Genomic DNA, 19575 nt, shown 5'->3' on the forward strand with positions numbered 1-19575 from the left:
CCCTTAACATCCCATTTCAGATTAACCCTGTGGTCTCAGTGGTCTTCCTTTGATATGACTTCTCATGTTATGCTTTGCTACTCAAAAACTGGTGGTAGCTTTTCTTTCCTACAGAAAATACCCAAATTCCTTAGTCTGACACCTAAAGCTATCCAGTCTAATCCCAAACTCTTAAATTCTTCTTAAAAAGGTTCTACTCAAATATGTCCTCTTTCTAATCCTAATTATTGTGGACTCTTCAATAAGGCAGTGATGTAATGGATATGCTCTTGTCGGTGACTGATCTGGCATTAGTCTTTAAGATGTATTTTTGGAGGATTGAAAAGATTGGAAACAAGGGTATTTTACTAGACGGGCAACAACGGAAATGGATGGAAAGACCTTTGTAAGGATCGACAGAATGAATAGAGATAATGAATGTAAGAGAGTGGCATCAGAAGTCCCTATGGTATTGGCCACTCATGTAGCAGCTGATTGAGGGTCACAGAGTCACCTATTGAACTTGAAATGCCCTGTGGTATATGCCCATAATGACAGCAAGTCAAAATTATGTAACTCCTATTATACTTAACAAGTGTTAGCATGGTTTAGGGTAGAATTCAGGGGGGAAAACAGTCTTGAAATTATATAGCCTTTTATTATTTAGAAGGTACTTTTACATATAGTATCTCATTAATCTTCAAACGCGCCAAGGAAGGTATTACTACTTCTGTTTTATGACATGCAACTAAAACCCAGGCTAAGACACCCATGGTGGCAGAGCCAGCAAATTGAACCCAGGTCTCCTGACTTTAAGTACAATACACAATACACACTTATATTTCTAGAGGTCTCTCAGAGTCTTTCCCTCTGGAAAAAGTAGTAATAGGGGAAGTTTGACTATATCAGTTTTAGAGTAAGTTTAGCCTTCAGTTCTCCCAACCTGTAAATCTTCAGTGTACCTGTGAATGGATTGCTCTCGAATGGTGGCTTACATATTTTTCTTTAAGCAGCCCCTTAAAACTCTTTCCCTCTCAAGCAAAATCTAACACAAAACTCTAAGAAAATTTAAAATATCTAAATGGTATTTATTATTACTACCAACACTAAAGTGTCAGACAAGAAGTATCCCCAAACTTAAATGTCAAAAGAAATGTTATAAAATGTTCAGATCTGTGTACCAAGGTGCCAAAATAAGGCTTAGCTCCATGTATGAATAAAAAAGTTATACTGTTAAGTTAATGCAGCAGAAGTCTGCATGTGGTTAAAATCTGATAAGTAATGCAAATGAGTGTTTACATAACATTTTTAATTACAGCTTTAGAGATAATTTAATCTTTTCAGCTGTAAAATAAAATTTGATAAAATATTTGCAGGACCCTTGAAGCACCTTTGTATTATACAATTTGAAAACAACTGACCTAGATGATAGCTTTCCTCTTTCTGTTGAACTGCTGTGTAGCATTTTTGTTGGAATGGCATTTCTGTGGATTTCTTAGGTGTGTGATCCATTTATGATTGTGACCCTTAATGGAGAAGTGACTTTGTGACTCTAAATTTTTTTGTGTGTGTGTGTGCAATAGGAAGAAGGGGGAAATGAGTGTTAAATGTGAGGTTTTGTTGTCTAGATCATAATTGACCTTTTGTCTAGGTGTATTGTATTTGAAGAAGTGATTGTGGGTACCTTATTAGTACTAAATATTAGGACTGTGCTTATTTAATAGTGTTGTTTGAAAAAAAGTGTTGGAAGAAGCCCTAGCATGTAAAGTCATGGGACATGTAGGAAGAGTAAAGTTCTTACAGTTGAAAAGATTGATAACACTAGATATAACAGCCTTGAAGCTAGAGGAAATGTAGACAAGAACAATGAAAATAATTTGAATATCCATAACTATTTCATATTTAAAAGTAACTAAAATCTATTGATAACCTTAAAACCAGCATCATGAATTCCCAATACCTTTGCTGCCATTCTTCTTACCTCATTTATGGAGGATGTAGACTGTATCTCAGGGTCCTCTTCCTTTCACATCTCAGACTTTGCCTTAGAATATTTCTCCAGAGTACTTAGCACTGTAGGCCCCAGGTGGCATTCAAGATGAAACTTAGTTATGAACCCTTGTGGCTAAAATCCTTGTTTACCTTACCACTTGCCAGTAGATAGGAAAGAAGAAAGGGCATTCTGGGGAAGGGATTCTTGCAAAAGGAGTGATTAAATGCTAAAATACTACGCTATTGTTTCAGGATACTAATCAAGCCAAGGAACTTTGAGACATAATAGTAATGATCATTATAAAGTAATATAATCATGAGTTATTTACTGAGTATTTGTAAACAGGAATTTTTATTTATTTTTTTTAACATACATTGTTCCACTTCAGTTCTTTAAGTACTCCTTGGAGATATAGACATTAATAGCTCTTTTTACCAGATGACAAAACTGAATAAGAATGTCTTCTTAAGGTCACTCAGTGAGTAAGTATTTGGTGGAGCTGGAATTTTACTCATATCTCAACATTACATCATGTAGCCTCCCTAATAAAATATAGGAAACTGAAAAATTTAGGAACTTAAAAAGAGGGTATGAATGTTGAATTCATAGGATACTAGAAAATATTACATGGTATTCTAACTTTCATTAGTTTCCCAAAGTAATAACTAGGTTTAATTCTTTAGATTGAGGAAAAGAAACAAAGAGAGGAAGCAGAGAGAGAGAGACTAAGAATTGCAGAAGAAAAAGAAGAAAAACGGCTTGCAGAACAGAGAGCACGAATTCAGCAAGAGTATGAAGAGGAACAGGAAAAGAAAAGGGAGAAAGAGGAGGAGGTGCATTTTTTTCCTACTTTCTTTTTATACTTATCCTGTAAGTGAAATCTTTATTTTGACCTGGAAAGGTATTACAGAGAACAGTCCTAGAGTACATTTAGAAAATATCAGATCAATATTCATTTATTGGATACTATTTTATTAAAAGTGAAAGACTAAGTTAAGAAAAGAGATTAATGATGACTTTTTTAAGCCAAAAATTAGCTTAGGCTTACTGGGATGTTATACAAGATGCCTAATACTTTATTGTTAAATAGCTTCTTTTTGTTACCACTGTATCATCTATATCTTCAATTTTATCTCTTTATTTCAGACAAATAAGACAGCAGATATTTGAGTGGACTATAGAATGTATGTATGGAGTGTGTATTTTTCTCTTTATTTTATTTATTTATTTATTTATTTATTTAAAAGATTTTATTTATTTATTTGAGACAGAGAGAATGAGAGAGAGCACATGAGAGTGGGGAGGGTCAGAGGGAGAAGCAGACTCCCCGCCAAGCAGGGAGCCCGATGCGGACTCGATCCAGGGACTCCAGGATCATGACCTGAGCCGAAGGCAGTCGCTTAACCAACTGAGCCACCCAGGCGCCCTTTTCTCTTTATTTTAAAGCAAAGGCTAAAAAATGAAGAGCTTATTCGGTTAGCCGAAGAAAGACGAAAAGAGGCAGAAAGAAAGAAGAAAGAAGAGGAAGAAAAACATAATCTGCAGCTTCAGCACTACTATGCAAGAGAAAATATAATTGGGGAAGAAACAAAGGTATGTTTAAAACCCCTTTCACTGTGGCCTTGGGAGCAAAAGAGAGAGAGGGGGAGGGAGGCTTTTGTTCTTCCCTTCCATCTTGCTGCTTCATCTGGGTGCAGCGCACTGGGCTTCCTGTACAGAGCATGTCATTGTGCTTGCTGCTCTTTCCCCCCTCAGTTGAGTGTAAGGGCTTTACTTACCTTAGTCATTCTTAATCTTGTCCTCGTGGTCTGTGGAGTAGCACCCGGCCAGCTATTCATGATAAGAGTAAGTACAGAAATGGAAAGTAAGTGTCTGGAAACTTTTGTAGCAATTTGTCAAAGTAATTCTGTGTCTGTTGGATCTGATAAAAAAGTTGGACTTAAATTGTGTAATGTCTTTTTAAAAATTTTCATGTATTTAGTAATTCATTTTTACTGTTTTACACTTTTATCCTTGATGGATTGGAAATTAAAAAAGAAATTGGTGGCTCACAATGGACTGGTTTGAAGTCCATAGCTGAGACTGATTGATACTCACTGTTAGGTGTGTGGTGGATCAAAGAGGTTTTCTCTCTAGGAAGCCACTTGGCCCCTATGAGGCTCCAGTTTACACCCTTGCTCATATTTCAAAGCTGTATTTAAAATTTTATATGCATAAGTATCACTGGGGATTTGTTAAAAATGCATCTTCAGGTCTTATCCACAAAGTGTCTGATTTTAATAAGTCTGAGGGTAGTCCAGGAATCTGCATTTTACAAGCATTCTTAGGAGTTCAGATGTAGTTGGCCTGTGGACCACATCTTGAAAAACTGTATGTGCTATAGCTTTAGCCCAATTTCATTTAAGAAAATGGTTTTCAGAAGTTTAGATTTATACAGACATTATTTCTTCTAAGCAGCATTCACAGAAATACTACTTTTAACCAGTGGGCTCTTCTAGTGTATTTATGATGTGGTTTGGTACACTTTTCAGTGTGTAACCTGCTATAGACAATGTGAGCCATTTTTGATGGGTTCAGATACACTATTTGATTTCTCACCCCAGGATTTTATGGTGATAGAAATAAGGGTTTGCAGTTAGAATCTGCTGAAACATTATTTAAAAGAGAATTTATAAGTAACACCTATGCTTTTTGTTTGCTTTATTTATTTTCAGTGTTCTAGTAATGTTAGGCAATACCCTTCATTTTTAAAGTTGGATATATATTTGTTCTGCCTTTTAAAATATTATTCAAATGTCATTCATTCATTTTTTAAATTAATAGCATTATTTTTTAGAGCCATATTAGACTTGTAGCAAAATTGAGTGGAAAACACACAGAATATTTTCTTGTAAAATTATTTAAAAATGAAAGAACATTTGTTTCTGCCAATTTCTAATTATGTTTAAGAGAAAGTGCTTTCCTTTGGAATATACAGTTTTATGACTGTTCGAGTTCAATTATGAAGTACCATAGTTTTAAACCAGCTTTGTTCCATTTAACGTATTTTGCTCTCAGTGATGTAGTTATCATTGCTAGCTATAATTTTTCTTTTATTTATGTATGCCTGATAATATATTTTTATCCATTTTCTTAGTTTTTACTTTTGTGTCATTTATTTTTTATTTAGCTTGTGTATTTGGTTTGTTGAATTTGGTTTTATGTTTTTTTTTTAAAATTCAGTTTTTTACCCTAATCAGAGAATTATAGTCTTTTGAACAGTGATACCTAAATCCATCTATTTTTATCATACCCAATATATTTGATCATATTAATTGAATTTCTGGCTTTTTTAAAATTTATGCTTCCTTGATAGTTACTTGTTTTCTTACTCTGTGGAGTATGCTTTGTTTGCTTCATCCTCTGTGGTCCTTTAGAAGGTTTATATTGTCATTATAATTCTGCTTGTGGTCATCTACTGGTTTTAAAAGAAAAGATTTTCTCATATATTTCGGATTTTGTCAGAGTCACCAGTGAAAGTAATATTTGATTTTGTACCATGCAAAATGAACAATTTAACATCCATACATGTACTCTGTTCTGGGTGGGTTTTTTTTTTTTTTTTTTTTTTTTAAACCAGGTAATTATTACTGCATTTTGTTGGGAATTTGTTTTTTGCATTTTGATTTTAATATGAAATTGGGAACTATTAACTTTATTACACTGGAAACTGAAACCCTCTTTTATCTCTTATGGAGACATAGAATACTGTTGTTATCTGAAACATTCCCTCATGGTGATGCTCTTGGTGACAAGAGATCTAGGTTTTAGATGTTGATTTATATTATTTTCCAGAAAAGAGTTTTTGTTTTTTTGTGTTAACCTGTTTCTTTTTATTATTAAAACAAGTGTTTACCTTAGTTCTGTTTTTTGTTTTTGTTGTTTTCCTAATATTTGGTATGGTATTGCTTTACTTAAGTTTGTTGGATTTTTTTGTTCTAATCTGAGAGTGCTTTGGTTTTAATAACAATATCTAAATCAATTAATGTTTATCATAACTGATATTTTTGATCTTACATAATTGAATTTCTGACTTTCTTTTTGGTAAAAAGTATTTTATTAAATAAAAGCAATAGCTTTCTGAACTTCCTAAGTGGTCTTGTTAACTATTAGGGGTGTCTGTGCACACAGGCACATATATATGTAGACATACATATATGTATGTATGTGTATAGACATATGTTGGTGTGTGTGTGTATATATGCATATGTGTTTATATATGTATGTGTGTGTTTGTATGTATATATACACATACATATATATGTATACTTTCTTCCCCCCAGTGCTTGAGACAGCCTTCTCCTGTAGTTCCTGCTCTTCAGAACAAAATTGCAAACAGACTTCAAAGACCTCCTTCAGTTGACAGCATTATAAGTTCCTTTATTCAGGTATATACTTTTTCTTTTGATTTGTTAATCTTAGCTAAATTAGTTTAGATGAAGGGAATTGAGTGAGTTTTTTTAATTCATCATATTTAGCTATGTTACATTTTTTCAAAGCTGAAATACAATGGTTGCATTTATTTGTTGCATCAGTTGTAACTGGTAATACTTGGTGCCATAAAGTTTAAATTCTTTTGACAGATTATAATTTAGCAAATGGTTCTTGTCCAGCCCTCTCAAGAAGGCCTTTTCTTTGATAATATATTATCTGGCTACCTGTAATTATGCCATTGAAGTCCCTTATACTTTAGACTTAGCTATGATCAAAAAAAGAGAGCTGGGAAAATGTTCCAGAAGGGTTGATCCTTGACTTGACTCTTGAAGAATGAGTAGGAATTTCCCATAAAGAGGAGGAGATGTGCCATATCATGGAAGGAAGTGGCACACAAGGAGAAGAATACCCCATGGTTTGCTCTGGCCTCAGAATGCCTGACCAGGGTGGCAGCAGAGGTAGAGGTCAAGACGTGAGTAGGATGTGGTATGGAGTTTGACTTGATTCCCATAGATGAGTGGGTACCAAATGGACTAATTACCAGAATAGACAAAGCAAATGTTAGAACATTGTCCTAATCCTGCTCTCTCAGATTCTGATTTAGTTGGTCTGTGATAGATAATGAATGGTATGCTTTGTAATACTTTAAGTAGGAGAATGACATATGTCATAAGTTGGAGAATGGCCATATTTGTCTTACCTAACTTTCTCTCAGGCACTGGTGTGGAGATATATTTTAGAGGTTGGGTAAGACCATAAACATGGAGAGAAGTTACAGTGGTTTTGCAGAAGTCCCCTTGTGAGACTTTCAGGACTTAAAGGCAGTGACATTAAGAACTGAGAATGGGTGACAAATTCAAGACATACTTAAGAGACACAAATAATGGCATTCACTGTGTGTGGGGGGGTAGGCATCAGTGACAACCTTCAAGTTTCTTGTGAGATTTATATAGAGTGGGTGGTTGAAAATATGGGTTGTGGCTAAGGAAGGAGTTCTGGACTGGTTTGGAAGCCATTAACATTGTTCCTTGTCAGATTAGTATAGTTGTCGGGGATGGGTTTAGGGGAAGTAAAGAGGGCTGAGGATGGAACACCAGGGAATTAAATATTTAAGAGGCAGAGAAAGGAAATAGAGACAGAGAAAGTGATAGAGAATGGCAATATCAGTTGCTACTGGCCAATTAAAATAAGGGTGTAAAATGCCCATTGAATGTGTCACTTGGGGATCCCCTGGTGACTTTGGTGAGAGCTGTGGAGTGAGGGTGTAGAAGCAAAGGCAGTAGCTGTATGGTGAGGAGTGAATGGGCATGAGAAAGTAGACACCGTGTTGCATCTATTCTTGAGAGGGTGCCTATGGAGGGAAGTAGAGAAGGGACAGTAGATAGTGATGAAGGAGGAGATAAGAATTTTTTTTAAGAAGGAAGAGATTTTTTTTTTTTAAGATTTTATTTATTTGAGAGAGAGAGAAAGAGAGAGAGCACGAGAAGGGGAGGGTCAGAGGGAGAAGCAGACTCCCTGCTGAGCAGGGAGCCCGATGCTGGACTTGATCCTGGGACTCTAGGATCATGACCTGAGCCTAAGGCAGTTGCTTAACCAACTTAGCCACCTAGGCGCCCCAAGAAGAAAGAGATTTTTAAGCATAAGCTAAGAAAAAAGTGATTGGAGGAGGTGGGAGTCACTTACCAGATACAGAGAACAGGTGACAGGGTTGTCTTTGGGTGGAGCAAGGACACTTCCATTGTGATGGGAAGGAAAAATACATGTAGGAAAGTGTATAGGTAGGATAGTGGGAAATCTGGTTTCTTTTACATATAGTTGCTTCAAAAAAATTACTCTCTTCGAGCTTCTGAGTAGGCAAGACATACTGAGTATATCTTTGTTATGATTGTTAAACAGGAAAGTTCCATATCCAGGGCACAGTCTCCTCCGGTACCTGCCAGGAGAAACCAGCTCCGTGCAGAAGGTAGAGTTAACTATTAAGTCTGAGACCTATAATATTTCTCTTTTAAGCTTTTTATTTTGAAATAATTGTAGACTCACAGAATGTGGCAGAAGAGCGTAGTGAAGTCCCGGGTACCCTTCCTGCAGCTTCCCTTATGTTCTATATAAGATAGTGGTACTATCTTATATAGAACAATAACCAGGAAATTGACATTGGTATGCTCTACAGACCTCCATCAGGTCTCACAGTTTTAACACAAAGTAATTGATGTGTGTTTGTGTTTTGTGTGTGGTTCTGTGCATTTGTATTGTGTATAATTTGTGTGACTACTGCACAAAGTATAGAACTGTGGCATCAGGGGCGCCTGGTGGCTCAGTCAGTTAAGTAGCTGCCTTTGGCTCAGGTCATGATCCCGGGGTCCTGGGATTGAGCCCCACATCAGGCTTCCTGCTCAGTGGGAAGTCTGCTTCTCCTCCTCCTTCTGCCCCTCCCCTCTGCTCATGTTCTCTCTCTCTGTCTTTCTTTCAAATAAATAAAATCTTTAAAAAAAAGGAGAAGAACTGTGGCATCACCACAAAGGAACTCTCTTGTGTGCCTCTTTATAGTTGCACTCGCCCCACCCCAAGAGTATTTCTTAAGTCTGACAATTCCTGTATTTTCAGAAATGTGTATGTGTATCTTACTGGTATTCATAAATATGATCTGTATTTATAAAATATTAACAGCAACCTTCATAAAAATGTGTCTCTGAGCATTTTAGTTTTGTGATAAGTCTGGTTATGTTTTAATGTTTAATCTTCTGTTCTTTTTTTTTTTTTTTTTAAGATTTTATTTATTTGAGAGAGAGTACGAGAGAGTGGGGTGAGGGTATGAGGGGTGGAGGGAGAAGCAGAATCCCCGCTGAGCAGGGAGCCTGATGTGGGGCTCGATCTGGGGACTCCAGGATCATGACCTGAGCCGAAGCCAGGCACTTAACCGACTGAGCCACTCAGGTGCTCCTAATCTTCTGTTCTTATACCTGTCTTATTTTTTACTTACTGTGAATTTGCAGAGGAGAAAAAAAATGTAATTATGGAGTTATCAGAAATGAGAAAACAGCTTCGCACTGAAGAACGGCGTCTACAAGGCCGGTTGCTACACATGGACAGTGATGATGAAATTCATATAAGGCAAGATTCAACTTGCGTTTTTTGTTTGTTCTTGTGTTTTGTTGTTCTTGTGTTCAGGAAAAGGAATTATACGTTAATCAGAACCTATCCAGTAATTCGACAGTTTTGGACCAGGATTAATCAGTCTTTATTGTAAAATCACATTTATTAGAATAATTAAGTAGCATGCTTGAGAAAAGTTTTTAACAGATTGTTGGTGAAATTGTAATACTGAAATAGCCTTTTCCCCCAAAAGAAATATAGCAAAATAATTATATCCCAGTGGAAGGACTCAGTGCAACTAATCCAAAATAGTATATGATTTATTAAGTCTGTTTGTGTTTAAAGTATGTGGTAGGTTTTCTTTTTCTTGACTTCTTTCTTTTCTTTTTTGCAACGTAGCTTTTTCTTTAACCAATATGCTTTTACTTTATTTTTTTTCATTTAAATTCAATTAATTAACATATAATGTATTATTAGTTTCAGAAGTAGAGGTCAGTGATTCATCAGTCTTATATAATACCCAGTGCTCATTACATCATGTGCCCTGCTTAATGGCCATCACCCAGTTACCCCAACCCTCCACCTCCCGCCCCTCCCACAATGCTCAGTTTGTTTCCTATGATTTAGAGTCTCTTATGGTTTCTCTCCCTCTCTCATTTTGTCTTATTTTATTTTTTCCTCTCTTCCCCTGTGATCTTCTGTTTTGTTTCTTAAATTCCACATATGACAGATCTTATGATAATTGTCTTTCTCTGATTATTTTGCTTAGCATATTACCCTCCACTTCTATCCATGTTGTTAGAAATGGCAAGATTTCTTTTTTTTTTTTTTTGATGGTTGAGTAGTATTCCGTTGTATGTATATATAGCATCTTCTTTATCCATTCATCTGTCACTGGACATCTGGGTTCTTTACATAGTTTGACTATTGTGGACATTGCTGCTATGAACATTGGGGTGCAGGTGCCCTTTGGATCACTAAATTTGTATCGTTGGGGTAAATCCCTAGTAGTGCAATTTCTGGCTCATAGGGCAGCTCTATTTTTAACTTCTTGAGGAATCTCCATATTGTTTTCCAGAGCTGGCTGCACCAGCTTGCATTCCCACCAACAGTGTACCCCTTTTCTCCGCATCCTCACCAATATCAATCGCTTCCTGACTTGTTAATTTTAGCCATTCTGACTAGTGTGAGGTGGTATTTCATTGTGGTTTTGATTTGGATTTCCCTGATGCTGAGTGATGTGGAGCTTTTTTTCATGTATCTGTTGGCCATTTGTATGTCTTCTTTGGAGAAATGTCTGTTCATGTCTTCTGTCCATTTCTTGATTGGATTATTTGTTCTTTGGGTATTGAGTTTGATAAGTTCTTTATTGATTTTGGATGTTAGCCCATTATCTGCTATGTCATTTGCAAATATCTTCTTCCATTCTGTTGGTTGTCTTTTGGTTTTGTCAACTATTTCCTCTGCTGTGCAAAAGCTTTTTATCTTCATGAAATCCCAATAGTTAGTTTTTGCCTTTCTTTCCCTTGCCTTTGGAGATGTGTCTAGCAAGATGTTGCCGCAGCCGAGGTCACAGAAGTTGCTGCCTGTGTTCTTTAGGATTTTGATGGATTCTTGTCTCACATTTAGGTCTTTCATCCATTTTGAATCTATTATTTTGTGTATCGTTTAAGGGAATGGTCCAGTTCAGTCTTCTGCATGTGGCTGTCCAATTTCCCCAACACCATTTGTTGAAGAAAATGTCTTTTTTCCATTGGATATTCTTTCCTGCTTTGCCCAAGATTAGGTGACCATAGAGTTGAGGGTACATTTCTGGGTTGTCTGTTCTTTTCCATTGATCTTTGTGTCTGTATTTGTGCCAGTGCCATACTGTCTTGATGATGACAGCTTTGTAATAGAGCTTGAGGTCTAGGATTCTGATGCCACCAGCTTTGGTTTTCTTTTTCAACATTCCTTTGGCTATTTGGGGTCTTTTCTGGTCCCATACAAATTTTAGGATTATTTGTTCCAGCTCTGAAAAAAAGTTGATGGTATTTTGATAGGGATTGCATTGAAAGTATAGATTGCTCGAGGTAGCATAGACATTTTAACAATATTTGTTCTTCCAACCTAGAGCATGGAACGTTTTTCCATTTCTTTGTGTCTGCCTCAGTTTCTTTCATGAGTGTTCTATAGTTTTTTGAGTATAGATAGTTTGCCTCTTGGGTTAGGTTTATTCCTAGGTATCTTAGGGGTTTTGGTGCAGTTGTAAATGGGATCAACTCCTTAATTTCTCTGTCTTCTCGTTGTTAGTGTATAGGAATAGAACTGATTTCTGTGCATTCATTTTATATCCTGCCACTTTGCTGAATTCCTGTATGTGTTCTAGCAATTTTGGGGTGGAGTCTTGGGTTTTCCACACAGAGTATCATACCACCTGCAAAGAGTGAGAGTTTGACTACTTCTTTGCTAGTGTGGATGCCTTTTATTTCTTTTTGTTGTCTGATTGCTGAGGCTAGGACTTCTAGTACTATGTTGAACAACAGTGGTGAGAGTGGTCATCCCTGCCGTGTTCCTGACCTTAGGGGAAAAGCTCTCAGTTTTTCCCCATTGAGAATGATATTTGCTGTGGGCTTTTCGTATGTAGCTTTTATGATATTGAGGTATGTTCCCTCCATCCCTACACTGTGAAGAGTTTTAATCAAGGAAGGGTGCTGTACTTTGTCAAATGCTTTTTCTGCATTCATTGGGAGGATTATATGGTTCTTGTCCTTTCTTTTAATAATGTAGTGTATCACAATGATTGATGTGCAGATGTTGAACCACTCTTGCAGCCCAGGAATAAATCCCACGTGGTCGTGGTGAATGATCCTTTTAATGTACCTTTGGATCCTACTGGCTAGTATCTTGGTGAGAATTTTGGCATCCATGTTCATCAGAGATATTGGTCTGTAATTCTCCTTTTTGGTGGGGTCTTTGTCTGGTTTTGGGATCAAGGTAATGCTGGCCTCATAGAATGAGTTTGGAAGTTTTCCTTCCATTCCTATTTTTTGAAACAGCTTCAGAAGAATAGGTATTAATTCTTTTTAAATGTTTGGTAGAATTCCCCTGGGAAGTCATTTGGCCCTGGGCTCTTGTTTGTTCGGAGATTTTTGATTACTGCTTCAATTTTCTTGCTGGTTATGGGTCTGGTTCAGGCTTTCTATTTCTTCCTGGTTCAGTTTTGGTAGTTTATTCATCTCTAGGAATGCATCCATTTCTTCCAGATTGCATAACTTGTTGATATATAGTTGCTCATAATATGTTTTTATAATTGTTTTATAATTTTATAATATGTATAGTTGCTTTGGTGTTGGTTGTGATCTCTCCTCTTTCATTCATGATTTTATTTATTTGGGTCCTTTTTTTTTTTTAAAGATTTTATTTATTTGAGAGATAGAGAGCACAAATAGGCAGAGAGGCAGACAAAGGGAGAGGGAGAAGCAGGCTCCCCGCGGAGCAGGGAGCCCGATGTGGGACTCGATCCCAGGACCCTGGGATCATGACCTGAGCCGAAGGTAGCCGCTTAACCAGCTAAGCCACCCAGGCGCCCCCCTTTTTTCTTTTTGATAAATCTGGCCAGGTGTTTATCGTCTTATTCTTTTTTAAAGAACCAGCTCCTGGTTTCATTGATCTGTCCTTCTGTTCTTTTGGTTTCTATTTCTTTGATTTCTGCTCTAATCTTCATTAGTTCTCTTCTCCTGCTGGGTTCAGGCTTTATTTGCTGTTCTTTCTCCAGCTCCTTTAGGTATAAGGTTAGGTTGTGTATTTGAGACCTTTCCTGTTTCTTGAGAAAGATTTGTGTTGCTGTATAATTCCCTCTTAGGACTTCCTTGGCTGCATCCCAAAGATTTTGACCAGTTGTGTTTTCATTTTCATTTGTTTCCATGAATTCTTAAAATTCAAGATTTCCTGGTTGATCCATTCATTCTTTAGTAGGATGCTCTTTAGCCTCCATGTATTTGAGTTCTTTCCAAATTTCCTCTTGTGATTGAGTTCTAGTTTCAAAGCATTGTGGCCCGAAAATATGCAGGGAATGATCCCAGTCTTTTGGTACTGGTGGAGACCTGATTTGAGATCCAGTATGTGATCTGTTCTGGAGAATGTTCCATGTGGACTCCAGAAGAATGTGTATTCTGTTGCTTTAGGATGGAATGCTCTGAATATATCTCTGAAGTCCATGTGGTCCAGTGTGTCATTCAAAGCCCTTGTTTCCTTGTTGATCTTCTGCTTAGATGATCTGTCCATTTCAGTGCCTGGGGTTTTAAAGGCCCCTACTATTATTGTACTATTATCGATGTGTTTCTTTTTTTTTTTTTTTGATTTTATTTATTTGAGAGAGAGAATGAGAGAGAGAGAGCACGAGAGGGGGGAGGGTCAGAGGGAAAGTCTTCCCCACTGAGTGGGGAGCCTGATGCAGGACTCGATCCTGGGACTCCAGGGTCATGACCTGAGCTGAAGACAGTTGCCCAACCAACTGAGCCACCCAGGTGCCCTCGATGTGTTTCTTTTATTTAGTTATTAATTGGCTTATGTATTTGGCTGCTCCCATGATAGGGGTATAAATATTTACAGTTGTTAGATCTTCTTGTTGGATAGACCCTTTAAGTATGTTATGGCTTAGCCTGGTGATGGGTATTAAAGAGGGTACATTCTGCATGGAGCACTGGGTGTTATGCACAAACAATGAATCATGGAACACCACATCAAAAACTAATGATGTAATGTATGGTGATTAACAACAATAAAAAATTCTCAAAAAAATCTAATTTGTGTGATATAAGGATTGCTACTCCAGCTCTCTTTTGATGTCCATTAGCATGGTAAATGGTTTTCCACCCCCTCACTTTCAATCTGGAGGTGTCTTTGGGTCTAAAATGAGTATCTTGCAGACAGTATATGGATGGATCTTGCTTTTTTTATCCAATCCGATAGCCTGTGTCTTTTGATTGGGGCATTTAGCCCATTTACATTCAGGGTAACTACTGAAAGATATGAATTTAGTGCCATTGTATTGCCTGTAAGGTGACTGTTACTGTATATTGTCTCTGTTCCTTTCTGGCCTATGTTACTTGGGTTTGCTCTTCACTTAAAGGATCCCTTTTAATATTTCTTCCAGGGCTCTTTTAGTGATCACAAATCCTTTTAGTTTCTGTTTGTCCTGGAAGCTTTTTATCTTTTCTTCAGTTTTGAATGACAGCCTTTCTGGATAAAGTATTTTGGGCTGCATAGTTTTCTCATTTAGCACCCTGAATATATCATGGCAGTCCTTTCTGCCCTGCTAGGTCTCTGTGGATAGGTCCCCTGCCAGTCTAATGTTTCTGTCCTTGTAGGTTATGGACCTCTTGTACCAAGCTGCTTTCAGGAATTTCTCCTTGTCTCTGAGATTAGCAAGTTTCACTATTATATGTTGAGGTGTTGACCTGTTTTTAACTGATTTTGAGGGGTGTTCTCTGTGCGTCCTGGACTTGAATGCCTGTGTCCTTTCCCAGATGAGGGATGTTCTCTGTTATAATTTGCTCCAGTATACCTTCTGCCCTTCTCCCTTTCCTCTTCTGGGATCCCAATTACTTTAATATTGTTTTGGTTTATGGTATCACTTACCTCTCCAATTCTCCCCTCGATATCCAGTTATTGTTTATCTCTCTTTTTTTAAAGATTTTATTTATTTATTTGACAGAGAGACAGCCAGAGAGGGGACACAACCAGGGGGAGTGGTAGAGGGAGAAGCAGGCTTCCCTTTGAGCAGAGAGCCTGATGCGGGGCTTGATCCCAGGACCCTGGGATCATGACCTGAGCCGAAGGCGGAGGCTTAACGACTGAGCCACCCAGGTGCCCCTGTTTATCTCTTTTTCTCAGCTTGTTTATTCTCCATTATTTTGTCTTTTTTTTTTTTAAGATTTTATTTATTTATTCATGAGAGACGGAGAGAAAGAGGGAGAGAGGCAGAGGGAGAAGCAGGCTCCCAAGGAGTAGAGAGCCCGATGTGGGACTCGAGCCCCGGACCCTGGGATCATGACCTGAGCCGAGGGCAGAAACTTAACCATCTGAGCCACCCAGGCGCCCCGTTATTTTGTCTTCTATCTCACTAATTCTCTCTGCTGCCTCATTTATCCTAGCAGTTAGAGCCTCCATTTTTTATTACATCTCATTAATAGCCTTTTTTATTTTGACTTGATTAGGTTTTAGTTCTTTTATTTCTTCAGTATAGGCTTCTCTAGTGTCTTCTATACTTTTTACAAGCCCAGCTAGTATCTTTATAATCATTATTCTGAACTCTAGTTCCAACATTTTATTCATGTCCATACTGATTAGGTCTCTGGCCATCATTACTGCGTCTTGTTCTCTTTTTTGAGGTGAGTTTTTATCTTGTCATTCTGTCCAGAGAAGAATAGATGACGAAGAGAACAAAATACTAAAATGGCAACAATGACCCCAGAGAAATATACACTAAAATCAGAAGAGATGCGAAACCAGAAAAAAATTTTAAAAAAGAGTGAGAGAATATAATCAGACAGGTGAACAAAACAGAGCAATACACTGGATCCTGTGTGCATTTTTGTCTGTTTGTTAGAAAACTAGATTCCAAAATTGTAAAGAAAGAAAAACTTATATACATACAAAAATAAAGGATAGAATGTAACTGTAAAAATGAAAATTAAAATCCAAAAAAATTAAAAAAGGAATATAAACAGACAGGTGAACAGAACAGAGCGATACACTATATCCTGAGTGTATTTTGGTCTGTTTGTTAGAAGAAACTGCATCCCAAAATTGTAAGGAAAGAAAAACTTTAATATATATACAAAAATAAAATTAAATACAATGGAAGGATAGAATGTAAGTGTAAATATGAAAATTAAAAACGATTTTAAAAAAAGAGTTGATTCAAAAAATAAGAAAATGGTTGAAAAAGGAAAGAGCAAAAAAATTAAAATTGAAGTACTAAAGAATCGTGGCAAAAGACCATAAATTCTATATAGTGTTTTCCCTTAGTGCTGGAGTTTTGCAGTTGTGTGTGATCAGTAAACTTGGTCTTAGCTGGATATTCTTGGTGATCCTCTGGGGGAGGGACCTGTTGTGCTGATTCTCAAGTGTCTTTGCCCCGGGGGGAACTGCATCGCCTTTGCCGTGGGTCCATGCTAAGTAAGCTGCTCTGGTTTGTTCTGTGTGGTTTTGTTCCCTGAAGGCTTTCTGCTCTGCTTTAGAGGACTAGAATGAAAATGGCGGCCTCCCAATCTCCAGCCCCGGAGCCAGAGCTCGGGGCCCACTCCTCAGTGTGCCCTCATGCAAAAGCAGTCAATCACATCTGTCTCCCTGGTCTCCATCTGCACGAAACCCCGAGTGGAGTCTCCAATCCCTGCAGCCTCCTATGGCACACACTCACGCCGTTCCTCCCTGGGGGAGGAAGTAGGGTCAGTTCTGAATATATCATGGCAGTCCTTTATGGCCTGCCAGGTCTCTGTGGATAGGTCTCCTGGCAGTCTAACATTTCTACCCTTGGGGTTTATGGACCTCTTGTTCCTAGCTGTTATCAGGAGTGCAGTCTCCCAACCGTTCGGCGGTTCGTCATTTATGGCAACACCATGCTGAGAGCCCACACCTGGGCTTTCTGATTGCAGCCCATCTCTCCACTCTGAAGTCTGGGAGCTCTGCCACCCCCAGGCACCCCAGGTCTTTCTGTGATCCTGAGGATCCAGAGACCACACTGTCCCACCTAGATTTCTGCCCCGTTTTACCACCTTAGCATGGCTCTCAGGCAGGGCCGTCCCTCACTGGAGCCGACTTCTAAAAGTTCTGATTTTGTGCTCAGCTGCTATATCAGTTTCTGGTGTTGGCTTCGGGAGGCTCCCTGCCCCGCCCCCCTTGCCCTGCAGTTTATCTTCCCATATATAGCTTCAGATTCACTTCTCTGCACATTCTACCTTGCAAAAAGTGGTCACTTTTCTATTTGTAGAGTTGCAGCTATTCTTTCCTTAGATCTCTGGTTGAGTTCACAGGTGTTCAGAATGATTTGATAGCTACTAGTTGAATTCCTGGAACCAGACAAAACTAAGGTCTCCTATTCCTCTGCCATCTTGGACTGTCTCCACCAATATTCTCTTAGATTCACATTCTTGAATTTTATGTAGATTAAGTTGCCTTCATAAAACATTTATCCATACCTGTTCAATCTATTCACTGCAAAAATATGGGATATTTAATGAATATTTAACCTAATAGAAAACCTTTAAATTGATGTCTTAACTGTCCTTCCTTACTGTCAATAACATATTTATGGTGATGATTATTATGGTGGTGACAGAGATGTTGAGATTGGGAAGGAAGAAAGAAGTAGCACTTTTTAAAAAAAATATTTATTAGAGAGTGAGAGAGAGAGAGAGCACGAGTGGGGTGGAGAGGCAGGGGGAGAGAGAGAAGCACACTCCCTGCTGAGCAGGGAGCCTGACACAGGGCTCGATTCCAGGACCCTGGGATCATGACCTGAGCTGAAGGTAGACGCTTAACCAACCAAGCCACCCAGGCGCCCTGAAGTAGCACTTTCTTGAAGGAAAACCAGAAATACTAGCCCTAATCATGAAATGTTTAATAGGATTAGACTCAATAAAAAATGAGTTTGGGGCAGGCACACCATTCTTCCAGCTCTCTCTTAGAATGGACTGTTTTGTCTCATCACAGAAATCAGTGAATGAAAATAATTGACTGATTTCAGTCCGTATGTACATAAGGCAAATGGGTGCAGAAGTTGCTTTGTAAGCTAATCTAAGTTGTAGGGAAGTCCATGCTGGGAAAAAGATAATTGAAACAAGACTAGAAATAGGAAATTATGAAAACATTCTCTTTACTTTCCCATTTTTAGTCTTCTACAAAATCAGGCACAGAAATTTAGTCTTTCAGGGGGAAAATGATATGGGAATGGACAACTTCAGAGTTGGAATTATCATAGACAGTTACATTTTAAAGCTGTTTTTTTACATTTTCCATCAACAGTCTATTTTCTAAAATACTTACAGACTGTCAAACATTTCTGATCATTTTTGCCAAAAAGACTCATAAATTTTTTTAAAGTAGTGTTCTTCAAACTGCAGAGCAGTTTTGTTCAAAATAAACTTTTATTTATTTTGGCATCATTTTAGATTAAAAGAAAAGTTGCAGACATAGTACAGAGTTTCCGTATGCCCCTCGCTTAGTTTTCCCAATTGTTAGCATCTTGTGTTACTGGAGTATGATTGTCACTAAAAAACTGATGTTGGAACATTACTACTAAGTTCTAGACTTTTAAGCCTCTCTAGTTTTTCCATTAATGTTCTCTTTCTATTCCAGAATCTAATCAGTGTAGGTACCACATTGCATTTAGTTGTCATGTCTCCTAGTCTCCTCTGGTCTGGGACAGTTTCTTAGTCTTTACTTGTTTTCACGACTGTGACAGTCTAGAGGGGTATTGGCCAGGTACAATTCTATAGAATATCCCCTAGTCTGGGTTTGTCTGAAGTTTACTCATGATTAGACTGGTGTTAAGGGTTTTTGGAAAGAATAGCACAGGGTGGATGGCCTTCTCATCACATCATATAATGGGGGTATGTGGCATCTACATAGACATTCCTGGGGATGGGAACCTTCATCATTTGGTTAAAGTAGAATTTGCCAGGTTTCTCTGCTGCAGTTACTATTCTTAGGGCATGACTCAATGAATTTGGCACACTCACAAGAATGGGTAGGAGGTAGGATTAAGCTCCATAGTCTGAGAGGGGCTTAGTTATCTCTCTATATATTTTTTAGAATTCTTTTGTAAGAAAGATTTGTCCCTTCTTGGCATGCTTGAGTAGTCCAGTTGGTTGAGCATCAGACTCGATTTCGGCTCAGGTTGTGGTCTTGGGGTCATGCAGTTGAGCCCCATGTTGGGCTCTGAGCTCAGTGGGGAGTCTGCTTCTCTCCCTCTCCTTCTGCCCCTCCCCTGCTCATGCTCTCACACACTCTCTCTCTTTCTCTCTCTAAAATAAATAAATAAATCTTAAAAA

The 19575-nt window shown here is 38.0% G+C and overlaps 1 protein-coding gene across 1 annotated transcript in view; it reads left to right on the forward strand.

The window, feature by feature from the left end:
• Positions 1 to 19575, forward strand: part of CSPP1 (centrosome and spindle pole associated protein 1) — a 160680-nt gene that overhangs the window by 106138 nt on the left and 34967 nt on the right. Inside the window, exons 20-24 of the mRNA XM_035011283.1 lie at positions 2656 to 2805; positions 3419 to 3565; positions 6295 to 6399; positions 8342 to 8408; positions 9439 to 9556. Of these exons, the coding sequence (XP_034867174.1) occupies positions 2656 to 2805; positions 3419 to 3565; positions 6295 to 6399; positions 8342 to 8408; positions 9439 to 9556 (587 nt within the window). The remainder of the gene's footprint in view (positions 1 to 2655; positions 2806 to 3418; positions 3566 to 6294; positions 6400 to 8341; positions 8409 to 9438; positions 9557 to 19575) is intronic.

Source organism: Mirounga leonina, unplaced genomic scaffold, assembly GCF_011800145.1.
Source record: "Mirounga leonina isolate KUSES-001 unplaced genomic scaffold, KU_Mleo_1.0 Mir_165, whole genome shotgun sequence".
NCBI classification, from domain to species: domain Eukaryota; kingdom Metazoa; phylum Chordata; class Mammalia; order Carnivora; family Phocidae; genus Mirounga; species Mirounga leonina.